Source organism: Oratosquilla oratoria, chromosome 27, assembly GCF_046742065.1.
Source record: "Oratosquilla oratoria isolate Oo_2021 chromosome 27, ASM4674206v1, whole genome shotgun sequence".
NCBI classification, from domain to species: domain Eukaryota; kingdom Metazoa; phylum Arthropoda; class Malacostraca; order Stomatopoda; family Squillidae; genus Oratosquilla; species Oratosquilla oratoria.
Genome location: NC_134803.1, coordinates 47,948,746 through 47,970,307, shown reverse-complemented (window position 1 = coordinate 47,970,307; position 21,562 = coordinate 47,948,746). Strand labels below are relative to the sequence as shown.

General features: G+C 45.3%; 1 protein-coding gene across 3 annotated transcripts in view; it reads right to left on the bottom strand.

Moving 5' to 3' along the window:
* LOC143040031 (TBC domain-containing protein kinase-like protein) overlaps positions 1-21,562 on the bottom strand; it is a 48,527-nt gene that overhangs the window by 11,142 nt on the left and 15,823 nt on the right. For all 3 annotated transcript variants that reach the window (XM_076210576.1, XM_076210577.1, XM_076210578.1), the window contains exons 8-16: positions 21,323-21,463; positions 20,332-20,481; positions 19,111-19,219; positions 18,640-18,801; positions 17,624-17,801; positions 15,545-15,751; positions 12,480-12,641; positions 7,619-7,764; positions 6,126-6,437 (exon numbers count right to left, since the gene is read on the bottom strand). In XM_076210576.1, coding sequence (XP_076066691.1) covers positions 6,126-6,437; positions 7,619-7,764; positions 12,480-12,641; positions 15,545-15,751; positions 17,624-17,801; positions 18,640-18,801; positions 19,111-19,219; positions 20,332-20,481; positions 21,323-21,463 — 1,567 coding nt within the window. The remainder of the gene's footprint in view (positions 1-6,125; positions 6,438-7,618; positions 7,765-12,479; positions 12,642-15,544; positions 15,752-17,623; positions 17,802-18,639; positions 18,802-19,110; positions 19,220-20,331; positions 20,482-21,322; positions 21,464-21,562) is intronic.

Sequence of the window (21,562 nt, the reverse complement as noted above, 5' to 3'; positions counted from 1 at the left end):
AGAAATATTGCAAGTCGTCCGACGGCTCCGGCCGCTCCCCGACACCTGTCAGCATTCGCATACGCTTCGGGAACGTGTCCTCGAGCTTGCTTATGCTGCCGGACACGGGCACGGACGTCACAGTGATAGGTGCACGGCACCTGGGCGAAATGGGGATATCTAAGGCTAGCTTGCAGCCGCCAACCTCAGCGCCGACGTACATGGCCGACGGATCCAGGATGCCCCCCGCCGTGGGACGCTTCCAGGCCACTCTGACGCTCGGCGACAGGAGCTGCACCGCCGACATAAGGGTTCACAAAGGGGTCAAAACCCCGCTCCTCTCTTTCGGCCACTGTCGGGAGTTGGCTATAATCCCGCCCGACTTCCCGAAGCCTATCCTCGAAGTGACGTACGCAAACAGGTGCACCGCGCTAACACTTCCCCCTGACAGCTCGCCAGCCGCCGCCCGCGACTACTTCCTACGGGAATTCAACGACGTGCTGGTCTCCAAGGATGACCTCCGCTCCAAACCCCTAGGCGAATCCACCTGATGGCCGACGCGGTGCCCTTCGCCATCCACACGCCCAGGCCGATACCGTTCGCGTTCCGGGATCAAGTGAAGGAAGAACTTGACTCGATGGTGCAACAAGGTATCATCGCACCTGTCGGCGACGAACCTTCGGAATGGTGCCACCCAATGGTCCTTGTGGCCAAGAATAAGGGCGTACGCATCACGGTCGACCTGACGAAACTCAACTCTCAGGTAACGCGCCCCACGCACCCCTCGCCCACGCCGTTTGCCGCGGTCCGCAGCGTCACCCCCTCCGCGAGGTTCTTCACGACGGCGGACGCCCTCCACGGTTACTGGCAGATAGACCTCGCAGAAGAGGACCAGCATCTGACCACGTTCATCACTCCGTATGGGCGGTACAAGCACTGCCGGGGACCGATGGGCTTCGCAGCCACCGGCGACGCCTACTGCCTCCGGGGAGACGCGGCTCTGCAAGGCGTGGCCAACTGCGTTAAGGTGGTGGATGACGTACTTCTGTTCGACGACGACCTCCCCTCCCACTTCCGGAGGATCCACCACATGCTTACCAGATGCCGCGATCACGGCATCACCCTTAACAAGGAGAAATTCACAGTCGCCGCCCCCAGTGTCAGCTTCTGTGGCTACCGCCTCTCCGCCGACAAGGACAAGGTCAGGGCCATACGGGACTTTCCCACGCCCGCCAGCCTGACCGACCTCAGCTCATTCATGGGCTTGGTGAACCAGCTGGCCGACTTCACCCCGGCCATAACGGCAGCGGCTCAACCCCTACGGCCTCTGTTGAGTCCTAAGCGCTCATTCACCTGGACCCCGGATCACGACAAGGCTTTCGCCGACGTCAAGCGAGCTCTGTCGTCACCGCCCGTGCTGGCGCCCTTCGACCCCGCCTTGCCGGTGGTACTGCAGACAGATGCCTCGCGCCTTAACGACATCGGGTACGCCCTCCTCCAGGATCACGGCCAGGGACACCTGCGTCTCGTCCAATGTGGCTCGCGGTTCTTGACGGACGCCGAAACCCGCTACGCCACGATTGAACTGGAAATGCTTGCTGTCACGTGGGCCACATCCAAATGCAAACTGTACCTGTTTGGAGTGCCCCACTTCACGTTGATGACGGACCATCGTCCGCTCATCCCGATCCTCAACTCATACACCCTCGACGCCGTCGAGAACACCCGCCTACAGCGGCTCAATGAGAGGCTCTCGCCCTTCGTCTTCACGGCGAAATGGTGCGCAGGGAAGCAGCTCTGCATACCCGACGCCCTCTCACGAGCCCCGGTCTCCCACCCCACGCCGGAGGACGAGACCGACTGCGACAAGGACGCCGCGCATGTCAGGAGCGTTGTCGCCAGCAGCGCTAGCGCCCGCGAGGACGGCCCGTCGCCCGACGCCGACAGGGCACTCCAGGAACTCCGGGCCGCGGCACAAGCGGACCCTGCCTACGGTCACCTGCTTACCTGCGTGTCCTCCGGGTTCCCATCCAATCGCCTCGCCCTACCCAGCTCCGTCCTCCCGTATTGGAAGCTCCGCGACGCCCTCTCCGCCGACGGGGATCTGGTGCTCTACGGCCAGCGTATTGTGGTCCCCGCCGCTCTACGGAAGCGTACACTGGCTCGCCTCCACGATAGCCACCGTGGCACGGAAGCCACCAAGCGCCGGGCTCGACAAACCGTCTTCTGGCCCGGCATTGACTCCGACATCAAGAGCACGGTAGAAGCCTGCGAACCGTGTCAGGTGCTTCGCCCCAGCCAACAGCAAGAACCCCTGCTGTGCGACGACCGCCCCACACGGCCCTTCGAATCCGTGTCTGCCGACTTCTTTAACGTCGCAGGAAAGTCGTTCTTGGTTATAGCGGACAGACTCTCGGGTTGGTCAGTCATCGTGCCCTGCGGTCAGGACACGACGGCCACCAGAGTCATCCGGAAGTTCTGCTGCTACTTCCGGGAGGTTGGCGTTCCCCTCCGCCTTCGCACCGATGGTGGCCCTCCATTTACCAGCGCTGAGTTCAACCGTTTCACGGAACGCTGGGGCGTCCACCATTCGGTCACCTCCCCGAACTACCCCCAGTCTAATGGACACGCCGAAGCTGCAGTCAAGGCAGCTAAACACCTCATCCTCAAGACCGCGCCCAACGGCAACATCGACTGCGAGGAGTTCGACCGCGGTCTCCTCGAACTACGGAACACCCCGTTCTTGGCCGGCCGCTCACCTGCCCAGGTCCTCTTCGGGCGGTCCCTCCGGACATGCGTCCCGGCCCACCCGAAATCCTTCTCGCCCGAATGGCAGGCTCGCTCAGAAGAATGCGATCGCAAGGCCGCGGCCCACGCCGCCCAGACGACCCGGCGATACGACGAGCACGCCCGGCCCCTCCCTGCCCTGGCCGTCGGCCAGCACGTGCGGATTCAGGACCGCACGTCCCTTCGGTGGGACAAGGTCGGCGTGATCATGGGCCGTGGCAGGTCCAGGGACTACGAACTTCGCCTACCGAGTGGTCCAATCTGGTGGCGCAATCGGAGCCACCTCCGTCCGGTGGCACCGCCCCCCGACGCCTCCGCCACCGCCGCGCCCCTCCCCTCGCGCGCGGACCCCCCCGCGTCGCCTCTGCAAGCGCGGTGGGGGGGGGGTGAGGTGTAGTATAGTGTACTGGGCATAGGACTAATGTGAACTAGTGAAATGGTGGTGTACTGCGTGCCCGACTCGCAGACGCCTCCCACTACAAGGACCCCTTTCATACTTCATACAAAGCCCCCTGTATGTATGCGCGCCTACGGCGCCCAATGCCTTCGCCCACGGGCAGTTGCTCTTTAGATTCCATGGGCACATGACGTGCCCCCTCTGTACGCATAACCTACCGATCAATAAACCCACGAACCACACAACTTGTTTCACTGCCGCCCTTGCAACATGCTTGCGAAGACTATCTACCATGTCATAAGCCTTTTCCAGATCCATAAAAGCCCAGAAAACATCCTTACCTTTTCCTATAGCTTTCTCACATATCTATCTTACCACAAAGATCTGATCTACACAACCCGCACTGTTCCTCACCAATTACTCCCTGTTCTTCTCCTAATCCTCTCAATCAAGACCCTCCCGTACGCCTTCCCAACTACACTCAACAAGCTGATCCCTCTGAAACTACTACACTCACACTTGTCCCCCTTTCCCTTGTAAAGCAGAACTATACAGGCAGTCCTCCAGCACTCTACCCTCTCTCAAACATTAAACAACCTCACCAGCCAGTCCACCATCACTGTACCTCCTTTCTTCAGACATTCTGCATGGTATCCATCCAGACCAGGTGCCTTACCTGCTCTCATCATCTTAACAGCTGCTTTCACTTCATCCTTCCCTATTTCTCCTCCATTTTCCTCACTCATCACACTCATTTTCTTAGCGCTTCCCACTGCAACTACCTTTCCCTCCCTATCCTCCTTCACATTTAGCAACTCCCTAAAATACTCTGCCCACCTTCCTCTCACTGCCTTCTCTTCCATTATCATCTCTCCATCTGCACCTTTTACCTTTTCCTCTCTACTTGATTCGCCTCCTTTTTCTCTTTTAATTTCCTTCCAGAACATCTTTTTATTGCTTTCAAAATTTTCTGTCATACTCTTACCCCATTTCACATCTGCTCTCCTCTTTGCTTCCTTTATCTCATGCTTACCTTCCTTTCTCTTTACTTCGTACCTCTCATATGATTCCCTCGTCCTAATTTGCAGCCAATCTATGAATGCCTGCTTCTTTTCTTCTACACATTTCTTTGCTTCCTCATCCCACCACTCACTACCCTTCCTTCTTTTTCCTCCCGCCCTCCTTGTTCCACACACCATCTTTGTACACCTTATGACTCCCTCCTTGAACCATCCCCATTCCTCCTCCACTCCTAGTTCTACTCTATCCTTTACTCCCTCCCACTCCTCCTTCAGTTTCTTCTTAAACTCACTCTCCTTTTTTTCCTCATTTAAGCAGTTCACTCTAAGTACCTCCCTACCTTCTGTCCTTTTCCTCTTTCTCCACCTATTCTCCACTCTCATTTTACCTTCCACCAGAAAATGATCTGATATTCCCCCACTCTCTCCCCTTAGAACATGTACATCCTTAACTCTTCCTACCATACTCCTGGTCACCACTATATAGTCCATTAACGCTCTATCTGCCACCCTTCCATCCACCACTCTCTCCCATGTGTACTTATGCTTGACTTTCTTAAATACTGTATTAGCTATCATCAACTCTCTTTCAAGACACATCTCCACCATCATTTCTCCAATACGATTTTTACCGGGAACTCCATACTTCTCAATGACTCCGTCTATCGGTTCATTTCCTACCCTAGCATTAAGGTCTCCCAATACAACTACATTGACATTTCTCCCTAATCCCTCTATACACTCATTTATATCTACCCAAAAAGCCTCCCTTTCCTCTATGCTCTTCTCACTACCAGGTCCATACGCACTTACAAAAACCCACATCTCCCTTCCCAGCTTCACCTTCATCCACATCAACCTTGATGAAACCTCCTTCCACTCCACTACACGCTTACTTATCTCTTCACTTACTAGTATAGCCACCCCTTCTCTCCCTCGTCCCCTCTTCACTCCTGAGTACCTCCCAGCTACACTCCCAAACTCACAGTTGCCCTTTCCTTTCATTTTAGTTTCACTCAAAGCCAGCACATCCATCTTTCTTCTCACAAACATACTGCCAATCTCTTCCCTCTTACTCTCATCTGTACCACATCCACGCACATTAAAAGACCCAAACCTTAGGGTACTGGTTGGAAAACTCCCAGACCCTCTTATGCCTTTTCTTTTGTTTTTAGGAATGTCCCCTTTCGGGGCTACAGGTAGTAGGACTCCTAATCCCATCCCCCGTCCCTTTTTTGTCGCCTTTTACGACTCAAGTGGGAAAACTTGGTGGTAGCATTCTCTTCCCCCACCACAGGGTCGGCAAAAACAGAAAATGAATACTCAGAGAAATGGTACAGGACAGCAACAAGGGGTTGGGGGACAGCATAACAGAGGGACAGTCATAGTATAAAAGTGTCATCATTTCTCTATGAACAGAGTTTTCCTCTATCATAGACAAAATTATATGTGGCTCTAGTCCGTAGGGGCGCCCCATATAGACCCTAAAGTATCAACTGCATGCTACTTTGCCACAATAGCATGCAGCCAATACCCCAATCACAATATCCAGTAATTTTTCTAAACTTGTGCATAATCTAAACTTGATATGCATTGGTAAGTTTCCCTTTCAAACTGACAGATTCATGACCATATTTATGAAGGTTTAAAAACAATAATAGCTGACCAATATATCATATATACAAGCCAAATACAATATTTCAACAAGTTTATAAATGAAAATGTATATTCTAATATAATTTATCCTACTAGACCTTAGTTGTTTTAGCCCTGGTTACCTGATGCAAAACTTCCTCAATGTTGCAAGGCAGCTGATTCTCCGTACTAAATGGTACATATCAAAATCACTGAATTGCACAAGTTCAAGCAATACTAAACTACTCCCTACTGCCACATACTTTTGTGTAACCTACCATTCAACAGTGGAAACTGAAGTACTATACCTTCACAACAACAGCCTGATTACTCTTGGAGCCCATGATGACAATGATCTTGCTCTTGTAGTTACTCAAGATGTCCTTTTGTGCTGAAGCCACTACTTCACCTTCAGGGGTGATAGAAGATTCACCAGGAAGGTTGATAGCTTTGGGCAGACTTCCCTTCTGGAACTCGTCTGGTGAACGTACATCAACCACCAAAACTACACCACGTCCAGTCTTGTTGCATCTGTGTGCTAGGAGTTCTAGGACATCAGCTCCAGAAATTCTTGCACACTTTTCATTTTTGAGTTGTGTCAGAGCAACAGGTGTCATTACCTGACCACAGCAAAGAAGGAACAGTAAGTTTTCTACAAATGGGTAACAAGCTGCTCTCTCATAAACACAGCTATTCATGTGGTCATAACTTTATACATCTGAACTCATTCCATAAAATTGGTATATGTTTGCATGTTGCATTGTGGGTAGCAGTGAAATCAAGGTGGGACAATTTATGCATTTACTAATTGGTAGGTTATGTGTACATGAGGGCGCATTATGAGCATAAGGAGTCTAATTGGTATCTGCCAACGTGGGCTCCAAAGGGGCATGTCTTTTGCTACACAGGGTGAAAATGTTGCCACTGGTGCTTAATAGGATTAAGATGGAACATGGGTAGTGCAGACATTCAGAAATATGCTGATGTCACACCCATGTAACTGCGCCCAGAAAGTGGAGCTGCTAGGCAGAGTTGTGAGCATAACTGTTTGGGAATGTCTCCGTCCTGTCGACAACCTATGCTGACAAATACCCATTAGCCTTCCTGTGCATGTCACGCACTCTCCTTATACATGCCATCAATTAAAAAATACAGAAATCATCCTACAAGCATTTCACTGTTGCCACCTTGCAATATGCAAACAGGTATATAGATAGACTACCAAACTCTTCCTGTGTAATGGTTTGTGTTGGCTAGTGTTATGTATGTGAGGGGCCCATTATGTGTTTCATTAAATGGATGCATGCTAGTAGTTTATTGGTTTTGTGTTTTGGGACATGTATATGGTTTGCTTTCTAGGTCTGAAATGCTGCCACTTGCTGGTATCTTGTGTAGCACCAGTCTATCTATATACCAAAAGGCTTCTTCCCCTTTTTAAGGAAGATGGCCAGCTAGGGCACACACCCAACCCCCACCCATCCCATACCCACTGTTTCCATTTTATCTTATCAAAACCAAGTAAATAATTAAACAAGGCATGGGTGATATCAATATGGATGAAAGTGGCAGCTGCCGATAAGTCTATTGAAATAAACACCATGTGAGGACAGAGCCTTCAGTGATCCCTCCTCCCCCATTCCCCCAGTTCTTCTTATTTAATCTGTCATGTGTATTACAACTATATACTTGAAAAAGCTGTGACAAGTACTAACATTGTACAACATTGTACTATTAAAGGCTCCATCCTAATGTGGTGTTTATTTCGATATCAATATCCAACACTCGAGGGTCAACAACTTACCAAGTCTTTATTTGGATCAGCATAGAAACTAGTGGCCTTAGCACTTAAGTCATTTGAAGGCCTTTCGTGCTGTCGAAAAGTAATGGAGGCTGGCATCGACTGGAAGATAGTGACGGATTCCTTTACCACTTTCTCCATGGCAATATCTGTCAAGCATGAAGAATGGTCATGTGACTTCTTATAGACCAACTAAAAAAATAAAATTTTAGATTAGCAAGTCTTCTGGTTTCCCTTTAATATTTAGAGAACAATGTTACACCTATAGAAAACCTTATAATGAATCCTTTAAGTACATCTACTCTCATCCATTCTCATAATGACTAAATCAAATCTGGTCTGTTTTACTTTCTCTCCTATTCCTACAAGTACCCATCCTGCTTTCACGAACTTTCATCATTCTGTCAACAGGCTTCTTCCCCCTTATAAGGCAGGTAGCCCTCCCCCTTTTATCACTCTGTACTCACATATTATCCCATACATAGCTCTAAAGTACCTCATTTTATCTGCTTTAACACAACTTATTTCTTTTACATTGATCACCCAAACCTCACTCTCATAAATAAGTTGGTACAGCTATTGCTCTCTTTTCATTGTATCCTATCTTTATACCAAGGGCTTCTTCTCCCTTATGAGAGAGATAGCCAGTGAAGGCATGCACCCACTCCCACCTATTCCACTCCCATCCACCACCCTTGTTTCCTTCTAATCTTAGCTCCTCATGGGTGACAGGTCATCCCTGTCTCCTGCCCACTGCCCAGGTCTGAAGCAATGCAGCAAGACAAAGTACATCCACAGCTGGGGCACTTCACTTACAACCATTCTCCTCTCATCCCTATCCCCTATCTTCTCCCTTTAATAATAAACACGGAAAACATGATAAAGCTACAACTACAAAATGAATATAATCAAGACGCTGACACCGGCATCTTCGTATACCCACTCGTGCCTCATGACGCCAAGATAGGCTTCATTGTATGTAAGAGGTTAAGTGAAGTGGCCATGTTGTGGATGTGCTGTGTCCTGCTTCATTGCTTCTGACCCAGGGCAATGGGCAGGATACAGGGATGACCCATTATCCATGATGAGCTAAGATAAGTGGGAGGGGAGGATGGTGGGTGGGAGTGAGTGCTTGCCTTTTGACTTGGCTACCTCTATTATAAGAGGGAAAAAACCCTTGGTATATAGATAGATATGTGTTGTTGTTGTTGTTGTCGTTCCCTAGACTGTCTGTCCGAGCAGTCCCGTCTCCCCAAGGAAGGCCACAGCCGAAACTGGGTTTTCCCACAAATCCTTTATAGAGTGTATGTTGTGTTGTTTGCGTGCATGATTGTGTATAATGCAGTCTTCCATTATGTGTTGTATGGTATGGGGTGAAGTGTTACATCCTGGGCAGCTGTTCACAACACGGTCGTCCAGCCTCTTCTGGTAGCTTAGAAGTGCTGGGTGGTGACCGCATCGCAGTCTGGCCAAGTGGACTCTGTCCTTACGTGGGAGAGAGGATTCAGAAGGGTGGATATCAGGGGGTCTGGCATGCAGCAGTGTGTTGTCTTTCAGTGTGTTAATGGAGCGGTGAGTGATATGATTATGAATATGTTTCCGGAGGCTGGTATTTGGTGGTTGTGGAGGAAGAGAAGAGAGTATCTGTGTGTAATAAAGGTCTATGGGTGTAGTTTTAATGTTTCTTGGTGTGTGTGGGTGTTCTGCTATGTAGTGTAGCGGGTGTGATGTGTTTGTGGTGGCTGCAGCAAGTGTTTGTGTGCCTCTCATGTCGAGGTGGTCCTTGACTTTGAGGACTTTTGTTTCATGGTGTAAATGGTCTGTAGGTGATGTATTTGTGCAGCCTGTAATTGTTTTTAGGGCTTTGTTTTGTATGATTTGAAGGGTGTTGTGGTGTGTCTCACTGAGATTAGGAGCCCATGCAGGACTCGCATAATTCATCACTGAGCGTATGCATTGTTTGTATATAAGGTCCTGGAGCTGCAACGTCTACGTCGTGGGACCACCCCCCAACCCCAAGAGTTGGGGGCCAATCAGCAGCAACTACCCCTGGCCATCAGCTCTACGCAGATGGCACCGATCCCCAAGGAGGAGCTACGCCTACCTGGGGGAGTACCACAATCCTTTTTTTTCCAACACACAATGTTACGTTTTTTCTGCACTGAGGGGTCATTTTCCGGCGATCACCCCTCTTCTTCTACTTTTAGCCGGAGATGTAGAGAGCAATCCTGGGCCCACCACAAAATACACATGCCCAACATGCTCTAAACCCATTACTTCGAGCAGACAGACAAAGGGCTCAGTTCAGTGCAATATGTGCAAAAACTGGGCCCACCTCACTTGTACAACACTTGCTAACACAAACCAATACACAAACACTTGGACATGTTCTACCTGCCCTCCAGTAACCCCACTCCCACCTCCCCAACCACAGCCAACACCCTTACCCACTCCCAATTTCCCTTTGCCCTTACCCCCGATTAGTACTCCCCTTCCTTTGTCCCCGATCTCTCCTTTCCCCCCCTCTGACCCAGATCCTACACCTTCCCCACTACCACCCCAACCTCAACCCCAAACGGCAACATACAACACATACAAAACACACAACATCAACATATTACAACACAACATTGACGGTATTAACACTAAAAAACATGAACTTGAACACTTTCTTAAACAACACAACATACACATTGCAATTCTACAAGAAACAAAATTAAGACACTCACACAAAACACCATCATTTCATAATTACACCACCATCAGACAAGACCGGACTGACGGCAATGGCGGTGGACTCATCACCCTGATCCACCATTCCATCTGTTTTGTGGACACAAGTGCCACAACCAAAATTCTCCTCCCTACCACAGATAACACAACAGAAACCCAATCCATTCGTATCCGCACAGGCAACAATTCAACACTAACAATAGTTAACATGTACATTCCCCCCCAATCATCCCCCACAGTTCCAAACCACCTTCAGACCTCAACTCAGCCAACTAACCTCAATCCCCAACCTGATCATGGGTGGTGACTTCAACGCCAAGTCGTCTGCCTGGTTTGTCGACAACCCTGACACAGACAGAGGGCTTGATATACAGACTCAATTCGACTCATTGACTATCATGAACAACACGCATAATCATACACATATCCCATACCAAGCCCTCTACACTCCCTCCTCTCCTGATATCACCTTTTGCTCCCCCTGCCTAACCCCAACAACATCATGGAGAGTGGTCGGAGCCCTTGGTTCTGACCACCTTCCAATCATCATCACCACCAAAACAAGATGCACCCCAGCTGGCCACAGACACACTTACACCAATTACAAGAGAGCTAACTGGGAAGCCTTTAATGAAGAGACAGAACAACATTTTGAAACACTTAACAGTACACCAATCACAAACATAAACAATGCTGTGCACGCTTTTAATACAATCATACAAAACGCAGACAAGAGATACATCCCTAGAGGCAACAGAAAATCACACAACCCCAACTTCACACCAGAAATCCAAGGCCTCATCAGACAACGTGACACACTTAAACACGATACCCCCACACCTATCCCTCAAAACATAGCAGACCAAATACAAACACTAAACACTGTGATTGCCAATAAAATACATGAACAAAAAACACAAAATTGGCAAAACTTTATCAATACACTTGATCACAAAACAAACACCAGCAAATTGTACAAAACACTCAACAGCATCACACTATCCAACACTAACACTACACGCTCTCACGCAGCAATAATCACAACAACAGATAATCTACCCTCAAACAGACAACAAGCAAACGCACTCATACGTCATTTTGCACAGACGAGCCATCTTACATCTCACCCTGACGACCGACACACCATTCGACGTAAGAAAGACTTTCCCACAGACTCAGACTATACACCCTTCATAGACAGTCAGACAAAACTCATAATGCATAGTCTCAAGCACTCATCTGCCTGTGGCCCTGATAACATAAGCAACATCCACCTAAAACACATTGGACCACAAGGTATACACGCACTCACAAACATTGCAAACTACAGCTATTCACACAACACTATACCCGACATCTGGAAGCATGGTAAAATAATCACCATTCCAAAACCGAACAAAGACCCAACAATCCCAACATCGCACCGCCCAATCACACTTCTCTGCACCCCCTCTAAAGTCATTGATAGATATGTGTTGAGAAATATGATAACAAATTTACTCAGTTGAGGGGAAGGCAAGACTCCACAGGATCTCAACTAACTAACCATCACCCCATTATAATTTTCATTAGTCTTCCACGATAATGCAAGCAAAAGTGAAATTGGAATGGGAGATATGGGTTTTTGAGTGCATACAGTCATGGTAGTAAGAAGATTTAAGAGGAGAGGGAAGGTTTTTGAACAATAAAATGACTGTACAGAAAAGTGTTGGGAGGAATGTGAATATAGATTGGGGTTCTCAATGCTAGAGAAGGAGCCAAACCATTATGGAAGTAGTAGGAAGGTACAAGGTGTTGGATAAGAACTATAGTGGGTGGAGATATGTCAGAGATGTGTTTAGAAAGGGAGTTGCTGATGGTGAACATAGTGTCTAAGAAGAGAGACAAGCAAAAGTATACATAGATGGAGGGGAGGGGATTTCAGTTAACTACAGTACTGGGTCATCACTCATCCTCCCGAATTCCTATCTCCAAGTCCTGCTGGGATGCCATGCATGGCAAACATGAGGGTTTGGGACACATAATGGGGTTGGATGGCCAATGACTCAAAAGAATTAATTTCCTCTTTTGATGGTTTTCTTATTTGTCCATCTGGGTGTTCAGCACACCCTCCTCACGAATGGTCACCTACCTGGCATGTCAGAGAAAAGAAGGATGCATTCATTGAAGCCAAACTGGAGGAGCCTGTCCCTGAGTTGTCGCAGGAGAGCCACACCCACACACAAAGGAAGGGAGGCACCACCTAGGAGAAGTGTGTCCCATAGCAGAAAGATCTTATGTAGTGGAAACACATCTGCAATGAAAATAATCTGATTTGTTTTCTCTATACATATACAAAAGGCTTTTTCCCCCTTACAAGGGAGGTAGCCAAAAAACAAAGACATAAAATCCACTCCCACCTGTTCTATCCCCACATACTCCACTCCCATTCACCCTCCTCCCTCCCTCTTATCTTGGCACCTCCTGGATGATGGATCATCCCCACATTTCGCCCACTGCCCTGGGTCAGAAGCAGTATTGCAAGACAACACATCCACAGCAAGGCCACTTCATTAAATTGGCAACCCCCTCTCTCCATCCCCTCATGCAGAAAAAGAGAAGACGGGGAGAAGTCCCTTCAGGCTGCGTCAAATTATTTTTCACACATACTCCCTCACACCCAATTTACCACCCCTTCCCTTCCATACATCACAGCATCATCCATACACAACCATTCTCCATTCACCACCTTCTGTCTTCTCCCTCCCTCAACAGACATTTCCCTCTTCCCCAATGCCCACTTTACCCCATCCATCCATCTCATCCTTGGTTGCCTAGTCCTATCCCCATCTTGTTTTTTGTTGCCTCATACAACTCAAATGGGAAGACTTGGTGGCAGTATTCTTTTCCTCCACCACAGGGTTACACAAAAAAAGGAAATGAATATTCACAGAAATGATACAGGACAGTAAGAAGAGGTTGGGGGGGGCAGCTTAACAGAGGGACAGCCACAGTATAATAAAGTATCATCATTTCTCTATGGACAGAGATTTCCTCTATCACAGACAAAATGATGTGTGGCAATGGTCCATAGGGACACCCCATATAGACTGTAAAGTATCAGCTGCATGCTACTTAACCACAATAACATGCAGCCAATACCCCAGATGGGGTATAAAACATAAAATATTACATATACATATACCAAGGCTTTTTCCCCCTTACAAGGGAGGTAGCCAAAAAGGAAAAGGCATAAAATCATTTCTACCCATTCCATCCCTGAATACACTCCACACCCCTCCACCCTCCCTCTTATCTTAGCACCTCCTGGATGACGGGTCATCCCTGCACCTTGTCCACTGCCCTGGGTCAGAAGCAGTGTTGCAAGACACAGCACATCCACAGCAAGGCCGCTTCATTAAATTGGCGACCCCCCCCTCTCTGTCCCTCCATTGCATAAAAGGAGAAGACGGGAAGAAATCCCTTCGGGCTGCGTCAAAATTTGCTCACACATACTACCTCACCCCCCATTCCACCTCATGCAATCACAACATCATCCATATACAACCATTCTCCATTCACCCGTCTTCTGTCCTCTCCCGTCCTTCCTCAACAGACATTCCCCTCTTCCCCAAAGCCCCCTTCACCCCATCCATCCACCTCATCCTAGGACGTCCCCTCATCTTCACTCCCTCCACATCTGCCTTCCATACCTCTTTTACTAGTCTTTCTTCACTCATTCTTTCCATGTGTCCAAACCATCCTAATATTCTTTCATCAACCCTATCTCCCAGCTCCTTTTCCACCCCTGTTCTCCTCCTCTAGCCTAGTAACCCCCATCATACTTCTCAGACACCTCATCTCAAACACATTCAAACTCCTTCTCTCTTCTTCTCTTATGTTCCATGTTTCTGCCCCATACAGTGCTGTTGGCACAATCACTCCTTCATACAGTCTCCTCTTAGCATCCATTCCTAAATGTCTATTCCTCATTACACTCTTTAATCCACCAAGGCATTTACTCGCTTCTCTCAATCTACATTCTACCTCCACCTTCACTCCACCTTTTCCTGCCACATTTGCACCCAAATATCTAAAACTATCCACTTCCTCCAGTCGCTCTCCCTTAATGCTCACTTCCAGTCTACTGCCACTTTCACCCCTTGTACATCTCATCACCCACATTTATCTTTAGCTTTCTTCTATCACATACTCTCCCAAACTCTGCCACCAACTTCCTCAATCCCTCCTCCGATCCTGCCACAAGCGCAGTGTCGTCTGCAAACAACAGCTGGCTCACCTCCCACTTTTCTCCATTTTCTTTAACCATCTCCAATCCCTGACCCACTACCCTTGCATTTACCTCTCGCACTACCCCATCCATGTATAAGTTGAACAGCCAGGGCGACATAACGCATCCTTGACGAAGTCCCACCTTTACCTCAAACCACTCACTCTCTCCATTTCTAATCCTGACACAAGCTCTACTACTCTCATAAAAACTCTTGACAGCTCCCAGAAGCTTTCCTCCTATCCCGTATATCTGCATAACCTCCCACAGTGCCTTTCTGTCTACCCTATCATAAGCCTTTTCCAGATCCATAAAAGCCCAAAAAACATCCTTCCCCTTTCCTATAGCTTTCTCACATATCTGTCTTACCACAAAAATCTGATCTACACAACCTCTACCTGTCCTAAATCCACACTGTACCTCACCAATTACTCCTTCTGTTCCTCTCCTAATCCTCTCAATCAAGATCCTCCCATAAGCCTTCCCAACTACACTTAACAAGCTAATCCCTCTGAAACTACTACATTCACACTTGTCCCCTTTTCCCTTGTAAAGAGGAACTATACATAAAACATAAAAGTAAAAAAATTAAATCATGTATTCAACATGAATATTACATACATACATACGTATACCAAAGGCTTTTTTCCCCCTTACAAGGGAGGTAGCAAAAAAAGAAAGGCATAAAAACCATTCCCACCCATTCCATCCGTAATACACTCCACTGCATGAAATAACAATTTATTGCCTTGCATTTCAATGACTAGAAACTCAGCCCTACAGCAGCTAACAATGGACCTCAGGCCCATTCATTGAGGCAACAGCTATTATCATTGCAGCAATGCATACATATATACATTCATATACAATAAGGACAAGCTGTATAAACATGACACAAAAATAGTACCTACAAATCAAATACTCACGTGTATACATAGTAAGGAACCATGGAATGGCATACAGCTCTGGAAGGAATGCAATCTCATCCAAGTGGTTGAAGAGCTCTGGGTCATGGAAGGCTATCAGGTGGGAAAACTTGGCCAAGTATTCCTGAATTACTGCTGAGTTGTCTTTGAGGAAGAACTTGTGCAAGTATTTGTCAATGAACTTTGAGAGGCAATCATATGCAAGGGCTGGAAAGAGAGGACAAGGAGATTTGGATATCAAGAAAATCTGTGTAAGCATATGACTCACAACTGGATGAAGAACCAACAATCATTGTGATGGCTGTATGTAATAATTTATTATTACATCATACATAAGTACTTGTATAATACTGTAATTAATTTATACTGTAGTCATTCTTCTCTTTATAGTATAAGTAGTAATTATTCCCTATATAGTATATGTAGTATTTAATCCCTATATACTAATTGTTTTATGTATGTAGTCTACATAGTCATTATGTAAAAGTTCTATGTGGTAGTTTACGAACGTCATTAGACCTACGCAGTTCCCATATACGCACTCCATCCTGCACTGGTGCCATATCTGTATTCCATAGGTATTCACATATTTTGTATAATGTTACCTCTAATCATTTTGCATGCAGGTTCCTCTTTTATATATAAGTGTTTCCCTTATGTTATATTACTTTTATGTTCTTTATCCCACCTGGCAACAGGGTGCCAGAATGTGTGCCATACCCATACCCTATGCCCAGGCCTATGCTTGAGGCAGTGGGCATTAACCTCTTGAGCAGCTGGTCATGGCTGGTTTGGAAAAATAAACTCTTAAAATATCTTGCCAGTACTAGTGATCCACTTAACCACACAGAATTCCTCTCACCACCACAATACTAACAATCACAGGAATATTGTGACAGCCACAAAAATAATTAGATATTAGTTAGATTTTACCTCTTAAATACATATATTATACATACATATACCAAAGGCTTTTTCCCCCTTACATGGGGGGTAGCCAAAAAGAAAAAGGCATAGAAAACACTCCCACCCATTCCATTTCCTATATATTCCACTCCCCTCCACCCTCCTTACCTCTTAACCCATTCAAACTCCGATGACAAGATGTCTTGTCATTTGGTCAAATAAAACAAAAAATCATAATAAAAACAACAAAATGTTTGATGATCAAACAGCACCAGAAAATTATGACGTCATCAGTCCTCCTCAAGGAGGACTGATGACGTTCATATTTTTTCTGGTGCTGTTTGATCATCAAACATTTTGTTGTTTTTATTATGATTTTTTGTTTTATTTGACCAAATGACAAGACTTCTTGTCATCGGAGTTGGAATGGGTTAAATACAAGTCAAATATTCATCCGGACATCAGGTTGCTTGATGTACAATGATGCATCACAATACATGCATTACAAAATATAAAGTTACTGCTGTTATACTTGTTCTCTTTCACCTTGAATAAATATAATGTCACAGAAAACATGATCAAGCCTGTTCACAGAATACAGGGGTCAGCTACAACTACAAAATAAATATAATCAGGAAGCTGATGCTGGCATCCTCGTATACCCCACTTGCAACTCATGACATATACATAGGTATCATCGTATTCAAGAGGTTAATGCCAAAGAATGTAGTCTCCATTCTTATGTTCTTATTTCCCCTCCCATTTTTCAGTTGTTACCCATTCTGTGGGACGGCTAGGCACAAATGATCTTATTGGAACTTGGGGATGTAAGGCAGTCTTCCCTTACAGCTGCCACTCACTGACTCTCTAGCACGACCATCAACTATTATCTATTTACCCTCTCACCTCCCCACACTAGTAACCTAAATTACTCAACAACCATACTTTGGGTTAAATAAAAATGAGCATTTTCCTTTGCCAGGTAAAGGTCAGCCCCCACAATTATACTATAATACAAATTAAGAGAGCATCAGAAAATGAATCGGTAAAATCTCTATTGTCTGATAACAGGTTACAACTAATGCATCTTACTGGTGCCCTCACTATGTAACAATGTATATAATATGGAAGGTACATCATAAATGATTAACCTTCCTTTCAAACCTATTTTACCTTCATTGTTGAAATTTAAATAGAGGAAGGGTGCACAGAGGGAGTCAAGCCCCTGCCAGTACACCAAATGTGGATGAGATACTACCCAAGCCTTCAGCACTCGTGTGAATTTGTTGTGGCCTTGTGGAGAGGAGAGCAGCTCATCATACTGATGGCAGCGAGGAATATCCACTTCAATCTGAAAGAAAAAAAGAATCAATATTTCCCTTTTCTTTCTGAACAAGAATTTTTTTTATATATTCTCTATGGACAAACTCTGATTCAAAATGTATGACTTCAAGGCTTTCAACATTCTGGCTTGAGTTGCTGTTTTGTCACATAAATATTGATTACAAATATTCATTATATCTAGGAGCTTGACTGTAGAGAGGTGCTCAGATAAGAGGGAGGGTGGAGGGGTGTGGAGTGTATTCAGGGATGGAATGGGTGGGAATGATTTTATGCCTTTCCCTTTTTGGCTACCTCCCTTGTAAGGGGGAAAAAGCCTTGGTATATGTATGTATGTATGTATGTCTTTGCATTTGGAGAATAAAACCAGTGGGAGTAAGAATAGAATCTGTACATTATTGCACTGTGATCAAAAGGTATACCTCTGTGTCACATCCAAACATAATTAATGGCTCCAGGAGGAGTCAAGAAAAGAGGAAGGGAGGAGTGGTGAATGGAAGTGGAGTATGTAGGTGGGAATGGATTTATGCCTTTGACTTTGGCTACCTCCCTTGTAAGGGGGGAAAAAAAGCCTTTGATATATGTATGTACAAAGAAATTCCTTAACTTATTGTTGGAATAAGATTACAGAGACCAGGACACCTAGTCCCATCACTCCATCCCATTTCAGCCATCTTTTACAATTCCAAGTGGGAAAACTCGGTAGCAGTATTTTAAGGTGATGGATGGGAGTGGGTATGTGCCTTTTGACTTGGAAAACTGTCTTATATGGGATAAGAAGGCTTTGGTATAGAGATAAAGAAATTCATTGTAAGTATCATACTTTTAAAGTCTTGAAGTAACTATACCTGTCTGTCTGTAAGCGTTGGCGTTTCTTTGTCGATTTCCTCAAATCTCTCAGCCACATTGCCATCCACATGTAGAAGTGATGCCCATACTAGAGCACGATAGAAAGGTGGGGTGTCCTTCCGGGCCTCTCTCAGCAGTGCCTCGCTTTGGAATGGGTAGGCCTGATCAGAAAGTAGCCATGCATCAACTTTTATGGTCTAATGACAGGAGTATAAGTTGCAGTTCTGATCCTTTAATTATGGTGACAGTTCCTCAGTTCCATAAAAATGCAGAGGAACAGTGATGGTATTTATAGCCAAGACTAAAATTACTAAGTAGAGAACTGGATAGAGGGAATAAAGAAATTTTGAGCCTCAAGTATGTTAATCAAGAAGTGAACATATGACAATATAATGGGATACAGCCTGAAATAAGTAAAACATAGTATGCAAAGAAGCTGCCTCAAAAATTCACAAAGCTTTTATTCATACCTTTAAGAGTCTTTCAAAGACAAGAAGGCGGTGAAATTGGTACTCAACATCCCGTTCTCGAATTACAAGTGGCAAATTGCTCATTTCTAATTCATCTGCAATTAGTTCACTGCAAAGGAAAACTAAATTTAGATGGATAATAGGATTTAACTCTCCTATGCCTAGCAAATGTGCTTTGAAGAAAAAATTACAAATAAAAATGTTGACAGCACAACCCTGATTCTTGCTATATGTAACTGACTAGATATCTGAACTGATAAGGACAAAATGGTACCCAGTTGCTGTACTCTCCCTCTATTCATAAACAGCCTCTATTAGTATTACACATCCTCTTCTTTCCCATTCAATGCATCTGCATAACAAATATTCTCTATCCATCTATATACCAAGAGCTTTTTCCCCCTTACAAGGGAGGTAGCCTAATCAGAGGCATGTACCTATTTCTACCCATTTCACTCCTTTCCACCAACCCCTCCACCCCTCCCATCTCAGCTCATCAGCTCAAGTAAGTTATTCTCACATATCATACATCATACTTATCAATGAAGAGAGTTGTTACCCTAAAGTTATGGTGTCTGCACCCTTGCATTTAGCTCCCTAACCACTCCATCCATATATGTTAAACAACATGATGACATTACACATACTTGGCATAGCCCCAGCTTTACCACAAACCACTTCCTCTCTCCTTTCCTTACCATCACACAAGCTGTACTATTCACAAATAAATTTGACTGCACTCAACAGACATCCTCCTACCCAAAATATCCACAATACCTCACAGAATGCTTTTCTCTCTGTCAGATGCCTTCTCCAGACCCACAAAATCCTACTTACACTGCTCTTCCCCAGTCCTTCCATTCTTTTCCTATTGTTTTCAACTGACACCCTCCCATATATCTTACCAACTACAATTAACAGATTGATCCCTCTCAAACTACAACATTCATATTTGTCCCCTTTCCCTTTAAACTGTGGAGCTATGGATGCATTCCTCCAATCCACTGGAATGATTCCTTCCCTTAGGTACACATTAAACAATCTCACTAGTTATTCCACTATAACTACTCCTTTTGTCATACATCATGTGACAACCATATAACCTACGTTCCTTGCCAGCTTTCAATGCTTTCAATGTAGTCCCTCGCTGACTGCATGTTACCATGCAGTCAATAACCTAGTACTATTTAATGGTCTTTATTATCAATCCCAGTGACATACCCTTGGGTGACAAGAGGATAATGCTTCTCCAGAGGAATGGATGCCAGCCGTTTCTTGAGGTTTTCTAGCGGAAGAACTATGGGTTTGTTTTCTACACTGTGGCCTTCCTGAACACCTTCTGGGAATGAGTGTCCCTCCATCAGCATTATACTGTTGGACCAAATATAACATAAATATGATGCTTGGATACACTACATGGAGAGCTGACAACCAATGACTGGTCCCCTCCTGATAACATATAAACACTCCACACTAATACAACACAACAATCCAAATTTCCAGAGATCTATGGGGTGGCCTAAAGACCATTATCAGCCACTGCAGGGCTATGGGTCAGTGAAATTCAAAACAAAAAATATTATCAATATGTCTTGCATGGATTTAAATCCTGATTCTAATGTACATCTAGTATACAGTGCAAAAAATTACATACATATACCAAAGGCTTTTCCTTACAAGGGAGGTAGCCCCTTGTAAGGGGAAAAAGCCTTTGGTATATGTATGCACATATCAGTGAATTTGACACTTCTCTTTATGACCTGCTGCACATGTCAATGAAAGAAGTTCACCACTACACACCTCCACCCAGAGGGTCTCCTGTGAGAGAGAACTGAAGGAACAGATAAACTAATACACCTTAAAGTCCATGAAAGATACCTCTCATATACCTGTCTTACCATAAATATTTGAACTACACACCTACTTCTCTCATAAATACAATTAGATAAACACAAAAAAATTACATACGTAATTGGCAATTGCTGACAAGTCTATCAAAAGAAACACTGTGCACACATGAAGCCTTTATAAGTACATTTCACTTGTTAGAGCTTTATCAAGTACGTAATACAACAAAACATTGTACTAATAAAGGCTATGTCCTCACACAGTGTTTCTTTTGACAGACGTAAAACTATCTCACAAGACTATATTCTAGCAAATGCCAAACAGTTCTACTTAGCATACAGAAAGAAATTTTTCTTTTCCACACCTGGGAAGAGTGAGTATGGTAGGCTTAGTTTTTATCAGCTTCTGCCTCTTCAGTTCCTGTTCGACATCCCCGCCTGCCAACTGCCAGAGATGGTAGACTTCTCGTATGCTGCGCTCGGTAATATGATCTATTTCACTAAATCTGAAGATGGGCCAATGTAAAACATCTTTATATAAATGGTGTTGTGTAGTATCTACAAATTGAATTATTTATAATGTACAATGAATAAATAAATAAAAA